This window comes from Brassica rapa, chromosome A02, assembly GCF_000309985.2.
Source record: "Brassica rapa cultivar Chiifu-401-42 chromosome A02, CAAS_Brap_v3.01, whole genome shotgun sequence".
NCBI lineage: Eukaryota > Viridiplantae > Streptophyta > Magnoliopsida > Brassicales > Brassicaceae > Brassica > Brassica rapa.
In genome coordinates, this window is record NC_024796.2 from 9,650,353 (window position 1) to 9,665,911 (window position 15,559).

The 15,559-nt window shown below is 34.1% G+C and overlaps 3 protein-coding genes across 5 annotated transcripts; 1 reads left to right on the top strand and 2 right to left on the bottom strand.

Moving 5' to 3' along the window:
* Positions 1 to 1,167: 1,167 nt before the first annotated feature.
* Positions 1,168 to 9,106, bottom strand: LOC103852386 (transcription factor TCP1). 2 transcript variants are annotated; one of them, XM_033283689.1, is made up of 3 exons: positions 4,177 to 9,106; positions 4,025 to 4,076; positions 1,168 to 2,876 (listed from the first exon to the last, which is right to left on the bottom strand). In XM_033283689.1, exons 1-2 carry the CDS (start codon positions 5,180 to 5,182, stop codon positions 4,066 to 4,068), a joined length of 1,017 nt encoding a protein of 338 aa, XP_033139580.1. In that variant the 5' UTR covers positions 5,183 to 9,106; the 3' UTR covers positions 1,168 to 2,876; positions 4,025 to 4,065. The 2 variants fall into 2 exon arrangements, with proteins under 2 accessions (XP_033139580.1, XP_009127539.1); XM_009129291.3 differs by having other exon boundaries at positions 1,168 to 4,076.
* On the top strand, positions 2,481 to 2,905 carry LOC103852496 (heat shock protein 90-5, chloroplastic-like). Its single transcript, XM_009129397.2, has 2 exons — positions 2,481 to 2,729; positions 2,792 to 2,905. Exons 1-2 carry the CDS (start codon positions 2,481 to 2,483, stop codon positions 2,903 to 2,905), a joined length of 363 nt encoding a protein of 120 aa, XP_009127645.1.
* A 280-nt stretch (positions 9,107 to 9,386) lies between the features above and the next one.
* On the bottom strand, positions 9,387 to 15,373 carry LOC103852387. 2 transcript variants are annotated; one of them, XM_009129292.3, is made up of 15 exons: positions 12,139 to 15,373; positions 11,972 to 12,069; positions 11,811 to 11,897; positions 11,614 to 11,734; positions 11,510 to 11,528; positions 11,346 to 11,419; positions 11,242 to 11,260; positions 10,956 to 11,155; positions 10,722 to 10,864; positions 10,443 to 10,634; positions 10,277 to 10,367; positions 10,030 to 10,198; positions 9,839 to 9,949; positions 9,663 to 9,758; positions 9,387 to 9,572 (listed from the first exon to the last, which is right to left on the bottom strand). In XM_009129292.3, the coding sequence occupies exons 1-15, from the start codon at positions 12,280 to 12,282 to the stop codon at positions 9,568 to 9,570; spliced, it is 1,569 nt and encodes a 522-aa protein (XP_009127540.1). In that variant the 5' UTR covers positions 12,283 to 15,373; the 3' UTR covers positions 9,387 to 9,567. The 2 variants fall into 2 exon arrangements, with proteins under 2 accessions (XP_009127540.1, XP_009127541.1); XM_009129293.3 differs by lacking the exons at positions 11,242 to 11,260; positions 11,346 to 11,419.
* Between the last annotated feature and the right edge of the window lie 186 nt (positions 15,374 to 15,559).

Consider the following 15,559-nt stretch of genomic DNA (forward strand, 5'->3'; position numbering starts at 1 on the left):
AAAAAGAGGCATGCAACTCAATTTCCAAGCTTCACCGGCGGCAATCTTCTCCTTTCCGGCAGCTTTTCGACTAACCAGTCACCGGTCTAAGCTTTCTTCTCTTTCTCAACACCTTGATTGAACCATGACTTGTACTCTTTTAACTCTCTCTTTCGCCATAACCGCTACTATAAAATGAAACTCTAGCCATCTCTGGTGATTTATCACAGGGAAGGACCCGATCAGATTTGAGGAGACCCTTTGTTAGACTATCTTTAACGCTGGAAGGTACCAACTCTGCTGAATCTCTCTAACAATGATCGAAGTCAAACCAACATCTTCATCTCCCTTTTCATCAGGGATACTAACCCAAAGCCAAAGACTTAAACTTCAAAGGGGTAAGATTTAGACCCATAGAAAAGAGATCTGAAGTTAACCCAAGAGGTAGAGATCTCAAGATACAGCATACGGGATGAGAATGAATTACGAAGGATGGATTAAAATCCGGACTTAGCCGGAAGAAAGACTTTATTTAGGTTCACCCAAGTTAGAAAAGGATGGGACTGATAATCAGCTCTGAACTTAGTTGAACTTTTCATCCCAAAATCGTCAACACGACAAAAGAAATCGCCAATGCGAATAGAAAATCGCCAACGCGAAATTGATCATAGATAAAAGCTATTCACAACCAAAAACAAAAGAAAAGGATGGTAACCAGCGGCAAGAGCCACCGGCTACCGCTTTCAACTATAATTAAGAAACCTGTTTTAGAGAGAAGTGGGAGAGAACTCGGAAGAGAACTTTTTTGATTTAACTCTGGTTCAATTAATATCTCAGTTTTCGTCTTTCATAAAGAAGCAAAATCTCTTTCTTTGGTAAGAGCAATCCCCACTGTCCATTGGACATGCGCTAAACATTTCATATTTTTATTACATATTTTGAACATTACCATTTCTAAAAAATGAAGTTGAGTTTGACGTAAATCTTCAACTTCATTTTTTATTCGATAGCTAAATTGTAAAGAAGTTAAAATAAATTTTGGTCAAATCAGTAAATTTTAACCCTAAATATTGGACGCAGTGGAGAGGTCCAGTCAAGGTCAGAGTAATAAAAAAATAATTAAAATAGTACCACAACGACACGCAGAAAAGATATTGTGTGAATATTAAAATCAGCTATTTGTGGGTGTTTATTTCATAGGATTGTCTGACAAATTTAATTTTATATAGTAAAGTTACTCTCAGTTTTCAACCAAAATCTTCTGAGACAATCAGTTTCCAGGCATTTGCTTATTAAAATATTATAGATTATTCATAGATAACTTAACTAATTCAGCTAGCCAAGTCGAGATAAATTGCCAGTACACTTTTTACTTTCGTTGAAGTGTGGAAAAAAGCAAGAAAATGAAATGATTTTGAAGAATTGAAGAAGTAAGAAACGGAAGCTAATCCGAATATACGTCAGTAAAAAAAACAAGAAACTGAAGCTAATCCGAATATCCGACCCAACTCTTCCACATATAGTTTTGGTAGTTTTCTCCTAACATATGTATGTACATAAATACTTTATATATAAGATAGAACCAACTCTATTCTCATTTTTTCCTTTCTACCAACTAAAAATCTTTTGTTTGCTTATGTATTCCTTCAAGAATCAAGATGGTATTATGTGCTTCAGAATGCTATTCGGATTTGAAATCTGAAGAAACGATGAACAATTTTCAAAGGTATCTATATCTCGCATGAGCTGCATGTATATCCTTGTCTAAATTTTAGAGAGCATTTCTTTCTTTGTTTTTAATTCGTTGCAAGAATTGGTTACTGACTATATACTTTATCTAAACGTCAACGCACAAAGCTTCAAGGTTGATTCGTTAAATATTTAGGAGAAAATGATACGTGGATCATCTAATATATATACTCAATTTTAAGTAGTTTTATTGGGTAAGAGTTTTCAACGAGGTTCGTAATGTTTAACTAATTTTTTTGTTCCAGTCCAGCGTATCGCTTTTGGAAGGGTACTTATACTTTCTATACATCCATATGTGTTAGCAAATGCTATATAGGTAGAGTTCCAAATAAGAAAATTAAATGTATATACAACTAAATTTATGCAAATAATAGATAATAAAAGGACTTGGTGGATACAACGCGTACCTTCTTCTTTTTTTGTCTAAATGGTAAATGTCATTACTAAGTAATGTAGGTTTGGTACACGATTAATTTGACCACATTTTGCTTAAAAGCAGTCTGGTCTTTTTTAAAATGCATATCTATGAGAAGAAGGTACTATATAGTCTGTTAGACCATGTTTAACGGTACCTCTTGCGTGGGTTCTTAAGCCCAAACCCATTAAAAATATTTTTAAAAAATAAAAAGAAGTAAGAGGCGGGTGTCATGAAATCCTGCGGGAGAGGCCCCTCTTGCACTAACCCACTTCGTCTCTCTCTCTCTCCTTTACGTTACTCCAACTACACAACTACTTCTCTGTAATCATCTAAAATGGCTCCTGCTTTGAGTCGAAGCCTCTACACGACTCCTTTGACTTCACTTCCACTCACCCCGACCCGTCTCTCTCCTCTCAGAACCGCGTTTCTCCCTCGCGCCGGCAGTGGACTGAGAACCAGCGTTTCATGTAGCTGGAACCTCGAGAAGAGATGCAGCCGCTTCGCCGTGAAGTGCGACGCCGCCGTGGCGGAGAAGGAGACGGCTGAGGAAGTGTCCGGCGAGAAGTTCGAGTACCAAGCCGAAGTTCGTTCCTCTTCAAAAAAGTTTCGATTTTTATTTCTTGGTACTTCTCAATTTGGTGAAAGTTGGATAAGCTGAGGTTCTTGAGTGTGACAGAGCCTGCATTGCTTGGAGATGGTGGTGAGCTTGAGATTAGAATCAAGCCTGATCCTGATAACGGCACTATCACCATTACGTAACGATAAATACTCAAATTCTTTTCTAAGTTCAGTATTGACAATTTTTAAAATGATTACTTAAAGAGATTGGAGCAAGAGGCACTTCCCACAATTTTCTTAAGAACCCAAATTAAGAACTTTACCATTGGAGCTAAAAAATTAAGTGTTTCTTAACTACAACCTCTTAACTATCATTAATTATTAAAAAATTATTAAGAACCCAATTTCAACTCTTAGGGTTAATCATGCTCTTATTTTTTTCTGCAATTAAAGCTGATATATGTCAATTAATTGTTTCCTAAATCAGATTTAAGTTCATAAGTCTAGTTGTAGATAATCTAACTAGAAGTTAAATCAATAAAAGCTCGTTGACATCTTAAGTCAAATGAGTTTAACCTAATACTAGTTTTTAATGTAGAAGTTAATAGTCCCTTTTCCAAAGGTTTGATGATACTACACACCGTAGAAGTTAACTATCCTCTTTTCCAAACTCTAGACGCCATTAATATATACTTTCGATCTAGGAAAAAGCATATAGTATATCATCACAAACAATTCTTATCTGGGCAAGAGAATATAGTGTCAAAACTAAGTTCTATGTACCACATATTTGGATGGCCAAATCATAACCAAAGGCACGCTTCCACGGTTCACACACACTAGTGCTCAGTTTCATTTCAATTTTCCATATAACTCAATCAAACGTTTCATGTGTTTGTGTGGATATATACTTGTATAAGGGACCCTCAACATTCATCATCATGCATGTGTGATTATGTGGGTCATAATGGAAATTAGGGTTTGAGGAACGAACCCTATGTAGAGCTTTCTGTGAGATGATTAACTGTAAATTGATTAGTCTCAAGGACTGTTGTGTGTAGCACCTAATCGAATTATGAATCTTGGACTGGCGTTCGCCAAATATTTAAATAGTTTTTAGATTCATCTTCATTATACTTTAAAGGTTACAATATACCACTTGAAATAGCTAAACAATTTGAAGGTAGACACTGAATCATAAAAAGCTATCTTGATCAATGACACATAAGATCAGATAACAAGCATATATATATCTAGAGGAACACAAATAACCAACGATTTAATATATATTGAAAAGATATAAAGGATTATTTTCCTTACATGTTTAAATTTGATGCCTATTGCCCGGAGAATATCAACCTTTAAGGAAACCCTGCCAGATAAGACAAGAGAAATATACATATCATGGAATGCAAAGACATAATTAAGAATCATAAACTACGCTAGAGAAGAGTCTTGAACCAAAACTTTACCCCTGGGGAAATTCCTGTTGGTGACTGCACAAAAGAGTTGATCCATAAAAGGGTTTTGATCATAACCATAATCCAAGTTTTGAGGCAGAATGGTATTGTAGTTGCTGCTAGAACCCTTATCTTTTAACATAAACGTCCCATAATGCTGATTGTAACTTTGATCCATATCCGTCGGAAGATTGACATTTGTCTTGGTTAAGATACATTCTTGATTATCAAACTCTTGGATTGCTTCCTTGTAGAAAGAGTGTGTCATGTCATCCCCTTCATTGAAGATTATAGACCTCTTGAATGGGTCCATGATTTCAGTTTGTGTGATCTCGGAGACGGCTTCTGGATGATCATAGACCATCTCTCTTGTTATCTGCTTTGACTTTCCTCTAGCTTTGTCCATTAATCCCTTTGAAGATACGTTGCTCTTCTCTGTCTTCTTGACCTCATATACCACTTCTTCGCAGGAATCTGGACTCCAACCATACACAAAGCTCTTATCGCCATCTTCTTCATCCTCTTCTACACCACCCCTATTGTTTCCATAATCTCCATCCTTGTTGTTGAGCTTTTTTTCTTGGACAAGCTCATTGATGCCTCTTCTTGATTTCTTGAGAAGCCAGTCCAATGTTTCACTGGCTTTATCAAACCCCAACATATCCTGGAGATCGAAGAATTGTCGAGCAACTCCAATAGAAAGCCTTACCCTCCTGTCTCTAAGACCTTGTGCCGTGTGAATCTTGCTGTGTCTATCTTTCTTCACCGCCTTCTTGATTTCTCTCGACACCTCAGGAATCTCATAACCTTTCTGATTCACAGCACTGTTTGAGTTAAACGACATGTAATCTATCAGAGACTCAGGCACGGCTGATACCATTTGACCCGGAGATGCTGTTGACTGATGATTGTAGGGATTACGGATGATGCCTTGATGGCCCGGCAGCGAAGAAAGGTAAAGTGAGAGAGGGTACACTCCACTGTTACCATTATTGTAATCATTGTTGGAAGAAGACATCACCGAGCTTCAGAAATCAAAAATCAAGAATTTGCGTTTTCTTTTAGAAATAATACCACAACTTTCACATCATCAAAAGAGAGAAGCAGCTAAAAAGAGGAAAGAGAAAAGATGAAACCCAGAAACAAGTGAGAGGGAGTAAGCGTCCAACTCTGATTTCTGACTCCAAGACAAAAACTGCTTTCTAGATATTAATGGTAGATACATGAGAGATGTGTAACAAGAAACTAGTTAGCTATAGAGTGACGAAGACATGGTTTTGTGTTTGTTAATTGTAGATTTGCTTGCAAAAGATGATTTTTGGTATGATTTAGAAATATCATTTCTTCCTCATTCAATTTATACAGGTAAAAAATTTCAGCCTAGGGTTTATTTTTTAGGGTTTTCAATTCCAGATCCTATACGAATTAACTTGAAATGCAGCTACTTTTAGTATCATCTTAGAATTACTTTTACTATGTATACGTATGCAAGTTGGTCCCTTTGTATGTAATCTCGGCAATAGGCCAATGGCATTAATATCAACTGGTCCAGAAATATAACAAAGAAAACTCTGAAATGCAAGTTGGTCCCTTTGTATGTAATCTTGGTTCCATTTCGATAATAAAGACTGGGCTTTTAGAGTCAGGAGTTAAAGATGTTCTTGAATGTACACTATTTTGCTTTAGGGATCTCGAATAAGTTCTGCTTTTCATTATATTTTTTATCCAGAGGTCCTTTAGTTTTTTTCCTAAATACTTGCCATGAAAATGATAAATAAACTCTTTTATTTGGGGTGAAAGTTTTGTTCCAAAATAATCTGTAGTGTATATAACATAAACATTAACCCCTTTTTAGGGTTTTGTCAAAAGAAAAAGGAAAGTGGCTTCAATGTGACCTGAGTTGGTTCCCCGTACGATTTCATATAAAGATTTTGAAAGGATTTGTCGTTTTCAAATTTTCATTTTGACGTCCCTAGCCTTTAGTGAAGGGTTGTTTGTTCTTATTTCAGGGAAAACAACAGCGGCATATATCTATTGAGAAAACGCCATTTTTTTAAAACATTTTTTTTTTTGAAACACGAGAAAACGCCATTTAAATCCAGAACTTTCAAAAATAAGTAAAAAAAAGTTCCAACTTGTCACATATGTTACAGTTCAGTTAGTTTAAGCGTAGATGTTAGTGTTGTTTTTCGTTTCTGGGTTTGATCCATCGCTGGATGGATGTGTTACACCATATATAGTATTAGTGTGTCAGCCGGATCTCGGGTCTGGGAGGGAGGATTATTTGGGCCCGAAAGTCCAGACATCTCCTGGTTATAAGAAAAACTTGAACTTTTAAGTACGCCAAATAAATCCTAATTTTTTAAAATGTTCCCAAATTAATCCTAATCCAGGGCCGGTTCAATGGTGCCATGAGCCCTTGGGCAAAAAAAAAAAATTTAATTTCCAAACTATTATTTTTCTTTAAAAAATCTAATAGATATATGTTTTTTTCAAAATACCAGAAGTATTTTTTAAAATAAATCTATGGAGATAAAAAATACTTTCATATAAAAAATATTTTGGCCCTTTTTCTTATTTTTAATATTAAAATACAAGTATTTTTTTTTAAATCGGGCCCTTATCTATTAAGAAATAAGAGGACAACGGATTGGGTCCAGGACTGTTGCATCACTCGCTCCCTATCTAAGCCGGCCTTGTCCTAACCTTCTGTCAACTCATGCTTATTAATCTTTTCTGAAAAATCTGCATATCCAGACCCAAATCTGAAAAACATGCATATCAAAAAACGTTTAAATGACTTCAAAATGAGAAAATGAGTGGAAGATTAGATATATCTACCTTTATAGAACAAAACAAAATAGATATCAAAAATTTATAGATTTACTTTTAAATGAGTAGAAGATAAGAGCCATGTGATAAAAAAATCTACAAAAACAAGATAAATTTGTGAGATGAGACAAAAAAATGAAAAATTCATATAAAATTTGATGTTTTCAAGTTCAAATGGATTAAAGAGAGGTTGAAGAGTTATAGTGAGAATCATTACATTTTTTTATATATATGGAGATAAAAATGTCAATTTAGGTTAAATATTTTCGATTCAGAAGACGTTCAGGGAAGTCTTCTATTAGATGCCTTCTTGGAAGTCTTCTACCTCTAAATATACTACTCGCACAGAATCTAAACTCTAAATTTATACCTAAACTTAAATGATTAACTAAATAGAAAAAAACACTTCATTAAACTTAAAATAAACTTTGAAAGTGTTTAATATACACGAAACTAAACACACAGAGGTCAAATTTTAATTTTTCAAAAAAAAATGTTTAGCTTCCAAAATCTAACCGTAAAAATACACACAATACTATAACTTATGTTACTAAATCCAAAACCAAATAATATAATGACTCACTACATTCACTAATATATGTTGAAAAGTTTTCCTCTTATCAATTTTCGAAAAAACTAAAAAATTATGTTTAAGATCTATAATATGAGAAAACTTCACGCAAGTCTTATCGCAGAAGAAGACTTCTAGGGCTATATTCGTAAAAATACATTCTGTTTTGGGTTAGTATAGCATTTGATTTAAGTTGGAGTATACTTTTGTGTTTAAAACCAAGTTTTGGGTCATATTTGGCAATTTCCCCAATATAAAAAGTATTTTAGTTTTCATAATTTATCATTAATCAGATATAATATTTTTTTTAAATTGTTAGTAACTAATGTCAATTATGAAATGCAATAAATAATGAGGAAACAAAAAAAAATATTCCCATAATAACGATAGTAATTTGTTTATGAAAATAAAACTTGTAAGAAGTAGTTAACAAAAATAAAAATAAACATTGGTATAAGGTATATGAAAAACAAATATACACGTAAACTGCATATAATCTAACAATTTCACATTTGATTTTTATTGTACAAAAACAATTCTCACATGATTGTATTGAAAATTATTTATGTTATAGAAATGTTGAATGGATTTTGGTTATTGTTACTACAAATTATAAGTTTTGATTATATAAGTTTAATGAATGAATAAGTATAAACTTAATTTAATTTTAAATAGTTCTTTAACACTTATTTTTAAAATATCATTTAATATAATAGTTTTATAGAAATTCCCTAGGATATCATTTTTTTTAAGTTTTTATCACAAAATAACTCTCAATGAAAAAAATGACCAAAATAAGTTTTATTAAAAAGTATAAATAAAAGATAAATATTAAAAATTTCAAAAGAAAAGTGAGTTATTTTGGTCATTTTTTTTTAGGGTTATTTTGTGATAAAAACTAAAAAGAAAATATTTGAGAGAATTGCTCATAGTTTTATCGTTCAATATTTTTTTTTTCTGAAAAAAAATCAATAAAAGAATAAGGGGCCAAAATTTCTTTATTGTTTCTAGCTTCATAAATGTTAGAGCCGGTTCTGCCCATATCTACTGAGGTTTTTGAGTTTTTCAGATTATGGACTACCTTTTCTATTGGCTGAGAGCTCAACACCATTTAGTATTGCGGAGTTCTATACAACTACCATTATATCCAATGTAAATCGAATATGTTTGAACCACTTTACAGATATAGTTGAGCCAATTGTACTTACTTTATGATAGAGTTAGTACATGAAAACATATTTGATGAAGCTACAAGCACGTATATATATATATATGCTTACTAACCTATCGTTGATTACTAACCTATTCTTGCTAATGAACTGGAGAGAAGAAGAGACAACTAGGCGAGGGCTTTGTGAATTGCAAAAGCGGTCAAGATAATAGAAAGTAACCGCAGAGCAGAGTAAGAAATTATAAGATTAATAGATATGAGTAGTGTTGTAATTCGAAGTTACTTTTCAATTTTCATAAGTTAGATGTTAGGGTTTTGAAGAGTACATGTTGTAACGTAGATCCTTAAGCTCACCTAGGCGAGGCTTTGTGGATCGTGCCTTAGAGGACTATAATATCCCTTACATTTGGTACCAAAATTGAAGACCAAATATTCAAAAGCTTTGGAAACGTTTTTTTCTCTAAGATTCAAAAGGAACAAGCAACATTGTTGTGTTTACTAGGGGTGGGCTAAGATTAGATTATAAAAAGTTACAAACCTAATATGTATTCTCATATGAAAAAACTTTCAACTGTCTTATTAAAGATTAGTGCGACTAAAATAAAATTAGAAATTACGAGTAGATTATAACTGATGTTGATAATATTCTGAAACAGCTAAGATTGAGGTTTTTTCATTATAATAAGAGTTTGAGGCATAAAACAAGCATATCATCAAACAATAGAATTAGCCGAACTGATGGAAAGAAGCCAAGATAAAAAAAAAAAGGGAAGAAATGAGTTAAATGACTTCTGAAAATTACATGATGGCCTTCCCCACTCTTCAAGTTTCAACCTACAAAAAAAGCAAAGAATTTATATTGCTTCATGTCCAGGAACTTGATTAATTTTGACCTTTTAAATGCATATATGAGAATGAGCTCACCTTTGGCAGAGATATACTTCTCAACCTCTTGTTTCTGCTCAGGCTTAAAAGCTAACCATTTTTCATGTGGGGATAAATCACCAAAAGTACCTAGATCTGTGTATGAATAAAAAGGATGAGATCTCAAACACTCCCAATAAAAAAACGTAAAACAAAGAGTTCAGTAAATTTCAAACCTTGAAGCAGAAACTTTGGTTCTTCTTCAAAGCACTTGAGTTTCCAGAGAACAAGACCATCATCATTCAATAGGATGGGGTCAGTTCCAGCAGCATCACATCTTTGCCTCTCTGCAAACGAGTTTCATTAGGTTAAGCATGAAGCACAATATATGCAAGACCATTAATTAAAAAAGAGAATTTAAATTTACTTCTAGATATCATGCCCTTTGCCTCCAGCATCTTGTCATGAGCTTCTTTAACTTCAGCTTTTATTTGAGACAAAATTGCATGATGCTCTTCAATGGATAACGGTGCTCCGTTTCTTTCCATATGGGCTTTGGCAAGATCACCTTGCATCTTCTGCCTCAGCTGTTTCTCCTATGATAAGAAAAATAACAAAGTTTAGCACAAATAGTTTTGATAGTTTAATAACATCTTGACAGATTATAGAAATACCTTTTCCTTTGCAGCTGCAGCCTTTTCTTTTGCTTCTCTTCTCTGTGCTTCAGACTCCACACTTTTGGTCTCAATGAAATTTCTCATTGCTCTGGAATGATTCCACACAAGTTTGTTAAGTCAAAACGAAGCATGAATTACAAGATAAGTGAACACAAATACATACAGAGTGCTAAGTGACTCATCACATAAGAAGTTGAGAAGCTTGAGCCTTGTTGACGCATCCATCTTCGTATACTCAGAGACACCTGAAGTGAAAGTCTCTGGTGGGAACACATCACTCAGAACACCTGACTGCAATAGGCACTCTCCAAGAGAACTGAACCAAGTGCTGTCTGTTGCACTTAGAGACAAAGACCTGAAACAATCATATTCAAATGCATCAGAAATAAGAACATATACATATATACATACCATTTCAGGGTAAGAGTAAAAAGAATCATACATATCTCTATCATGTGATATTAGTTCCAGCAACTGGATCATCATTGGGATAACAGAGCAGTATTGTTGCCTTCTTGTGCTACGCCCACACGAGAACAACTCAGAAACAATAGATTCAGCTTGCCCTTCTTTCAAATCAAGAGCCTAAAAGAAAAGTCCAAAATGAAACACAGATTAAGATTAAACACCACAAGGAAAGGAATGATTACAGATGATAAGTTTATTTACAAAATACCTCTCCAAAGGCTGAACAAAACTCAAGAAACTGCAATACATTTCCTGTTTCTTCAGTCGGTATATCAATCCCTGCGACATTAGTCAAACTTATACCAATAGGAAGTTTAGCCTCAATCTGAATCTCCTCCTCTTTCACTTCGTTGGTGGCTTTGGCTTTCTTCATCTTGCCAGCCGCTTTGCTGTTCTCATTGGCAACATCTGATTCATAACAATTAAAACTGTTACCCTTAGTCTGTTCGTTATATGACAAAAAAAAAAAAAAAGCAAACCGACACCACTTGTACCTTCAATGGAAACATCATCCTGCAAGAAACAATATAATCAAATCAGCAACATATAAATAAACGTATATCTAAATAAACTTGAATAAGATTAGATAAATGAATACCAGGTTTGTCTTTGTTTTCTTATTCAAGGCTTTCTTCTTCTTGCCAGCCGCTTTAAAGTCCTCATTGGCAACATCTGATTCATAACATGAAAAAAATAGTTAGTATTAGTCTCTCCTTTTCAAGACAACTTTAAAGCAAACAAAATCACTGTTGCCACTTCTACCTTCAATGGAAACATCCTCCTGCAGAAATAATATAATCAATTAGCATCATTAACGTCACACAAACAAAGCTTAGATCAAAATGTTCTCGAGTTACCAGCTTTACCTTTTTCGCATAAGCAAAGCTATCATCACCCTCAACTTGTAGAAGCTCAGAGACTGATGACAACCCACTTGCTTTAGCTCTGTGTGACAATATCCCTGTAGGTTCAAGTCCTTTTTCCTTCCTGTAAAAACCCTCAACACAGTTTACCTCAAAGCTCAACTCTCAAAACCAATAAAATAAAATAAAATAAAATTTACCTGCAGAAACTGCAGTTGCAGAGGCCTCTGCACTTAGGACAATGCCAATCACTTAAGGTAGCTACCTCTTGTGCCCTCTCACCATACCTATTAATACATATAATAACTGATCAGAAAACACATAACCGCAGGAAAACAAAACAAGGAAACTGAAAGCAAACCTGTTCAACAAGCAGGTATGGCAAATGTTAAGTTTGCATTGCTTGTTATTCTTCACGGCCTTGCATGACGCTACGAAGTCCATCGTCTTCTGTCGGCACTGCAAGAAAGAAACAAGAGCACGGTCACAAACATGATCCATCATCAGAGTGTGGAGATGTTTGTTCACCTGGTGACAACATTTGCCGTTGCTAGAGTCGTAGATCCTCCCTCCGACAACTCGAACGCCTGGGTTCGTTTTGCGTTTCGATGGTTTCTTGCCGCTGGGCTTCTTTGTGCGCTTAGATGGTTTCGTCGATGCGTCCAAAGCCATAGCAATTGGAAAGATGGAGACTTTGTTATCTGGGTTTAGAGGGATGATCCAGAAGAGAGCAACCAAAGCTATTTATGAGAGACGAAGGGGAAAATGAAAATGGGGTTTTGGAAGAAGAGGGAAAGCAAATTTCGAAAAGGGACTTTGGCGCTTGTGCTTCCCCTTTGGGTATTTTCAGGGCTGAAAGTATATTTTCATAAAAAGAAGTAAATTTTTAATGGTCAAATTCACATTTTCATTTAAGGAAGTAAATCCAAAATGTATTTGACTTTGACTTTTTTTCTTGCAAGGTGGAGGCATTGAATCTAAAAATTGGACTGAATCTGAAGAAGTTTAAGTTTCCATTAAATTCTAATGTTATGCAATTGTTTTATGTATGCGTGGACACTTTACCCGATACCCGAAACCGCACCCGAAAAACCTGATTCGAAATCTGAACCGAAGTAGTAAAATAACCTAACGAATTGACGTCGTCGGGAACATAACCGAACATATGTATACTTAACCTTATATTTATAGTTTACTTCTCTCATTTTATTTTATAAATATATTATGATGCTATATATACATACTTTGAGATCATATGATATACATATAATTATAGACAAAATGATTTCCTACTCACTTAAATGTATGTCAAAATTTGTGTTTCATGCATTAATAAAAATTGCATCCAAAATTTAAAAATAATAATCAAATTAGTGTCTTTTTATTTTTAAAATATCATCTCTAAATCTATTAATCATTCAGTATATATATAAAAAAAAACAGTTAAGTGAAAGTTATATTTTTTAAATACAAGAAACTTGAGAAATGAAGAATTTAATTTTGTTTTTCAAAATCTAAATATCCAAAATCCGACCCGAAATAACTGAACCCGAACGGGTTCTATACTCCTATACTGAAATACCCGAAAATCCGAAATACTCGATTTGAACCCGAAGGGATATCCGAAAGCCCACCCCTAGTTTTATGGATAATTCTCTCAAGTATCAATTTTTAATTTTTTATTATCAAAATAGCTCTAAAAATGACTAAAATAGTCCATTTTTATTTTAAAAGTTTTAATATTTATTTTTTAAAAAATTTGAAACTTCACATCTCTTAACTCTAAACTATAAGTCTAGATTAGTTAACCCTATGGTATAAGTTTATACTTAAATTTTAATAAAACTTCTTTTGGTTTTTTTTACGTTGAAAGCTATTTTTGTGAAAATAAACTAAAAAAAAATCTATTCTAGAAAATTCTTTTTTTATTCATCAATTTGTTATAATAATATTTATGATTTTATTGTATCGGAAATTTTAAATAACGACGAAAATTTATACACTCAAAAGGGAGATGATACTGATACAATGATAATAGCGAGAGAAAATATGTTATAAGAAGGAGAAGAGATGATGTGTTTACAATCGAACGAATTCGTTCGTTTATATAGAAGTAAAAAGTAGAAGTTATTGTATGCGCATAATGACAGATTGGCTCCATTTAATTTACATTCATATAGTTTCATCAAGTTCGGTGTGTATAATATTGGTGTTCCCTTTCTTCACGTTTATAACACTTCTCCTTTGAGACCAGTGCCACTATCGTTTCTTGTTTAATGTCTTTGTTGCCTCATTAAAAACCTTTATAAGAAAATCCAATGGAAAAAACCATATAAGGTAAAAAGATTAAAACGACGCAAGCTTTCCCTCGAATATGTCATCTCATAGATCCATTTGATGTCGCATCCCAATGCTATGGACATGTTTTATGAATACCGAAATAGGAAGTGATTTTGTGAAGAGGTCTGCTTCATTGTCACTGTAAGACCCGATCCCGGCCGTCTACGCTGCGGTCGACGCCTCACGTTGCTCAGTCCACTTCCTGGCCGAACCTCTAAATTTTTCGCCATTTATCTATAATATCACCCATAGGCAAGGGCTAACTTAGATTAGCTTAAGACTACCTTAGTCATTTCCTAGCTTAGATCATTTCAACTCATATGCAGCGGAATATTCTCTACAAACCATTTGACTAAATCCAATCTAATACTCGTCCGGTCGAATCACCTCAGCTGTGGTAAGTCTACCCAACTACCAGCTAGTTCAAAGGTCAATCCTAAACCCGAATCAAGTCATACAAATCCGAGGTTCCATTCCCCTAAACCATTCTCTCTAGACCTATACAAGTATTGCTAGATCATACATTAGTCACATCCACAGAGCTTGTTAGCTCATCGGCCGAGCTGCTCTAACTGAATGAACTCATAGACCAGCTGATCGAGTTGTGACACTCGAACTGATCTAAGACAGAGCTATGGCCAGCTGCCATATACTGCGTGCAGCTCTTTACTCATAAAACAACTCCGTTAGGTACTTAGTCATTTAACCAACCATCTCCACAAATTTAAGTAACCCTTGGGAAGTCTTCAAACATCTAAGGATATGCATTCGGCCCTTCGCGGCTCATGCACCATCCAAACATCCTTTTGCCTCATCAGCTTATAATATCAAGTCCAGCTTATGGACTAACAATGCCCATCAGATCCTAAGTCAATCAACCATGGTTTAATGTTCAAAGTAATCAAAGACTGAATCTCTTAATCTTAATCCTACTCAATGTCTCTGGAACCTCAGCAAATGCCAATTGAAAAGTGTTTTTACTAAAAATTCAAGTAGCTAAATCCAAAGCCCATTTCAACCCAACCTTATTTATTCCTTTATATAATTAGAGTAAAAAAGTAAAATTCATCTATTATTTCTTCTATAATAGGATAAATCTATTATACATGCATATCATTTGAGCAAAAGTTATCATATAACAGAATTACTCAATTTTAAAGGAAAATATAGAGAAAAAATAGAATTGCTCTAGAGATGCTCTAAGGTCAAGTAAGTAGGTACGTGTAAGTACTTTCACCAATTTTCTCTAGCTTCTCAAATCAAGAGCTACCACTAGGTCCCACATCGGCAATTATACCTGGTTGAAGAACCCGTAAATGACCCGCTATGCAATCTCAGCAGTTTCTATTGCATCGTCTGCAGCAGCCGAGTAACTGTCACCAGCACATTGTTCGTTGTCACCTGGATTTTAGCTGATGGATTTTGACGGAGAAGTAAGATCATAAAAGAATCAACAAGAATGAGACATATAATAAATGATTTTCTAAATAATATTATAAAATTGGATATTTCGTCCACGCATGCGGACATAAACGTTTTATAAATACTTATTAATACATGCATTACTAATATTCATTATATAGAAATAAATTTCAAAAAATCACTAACT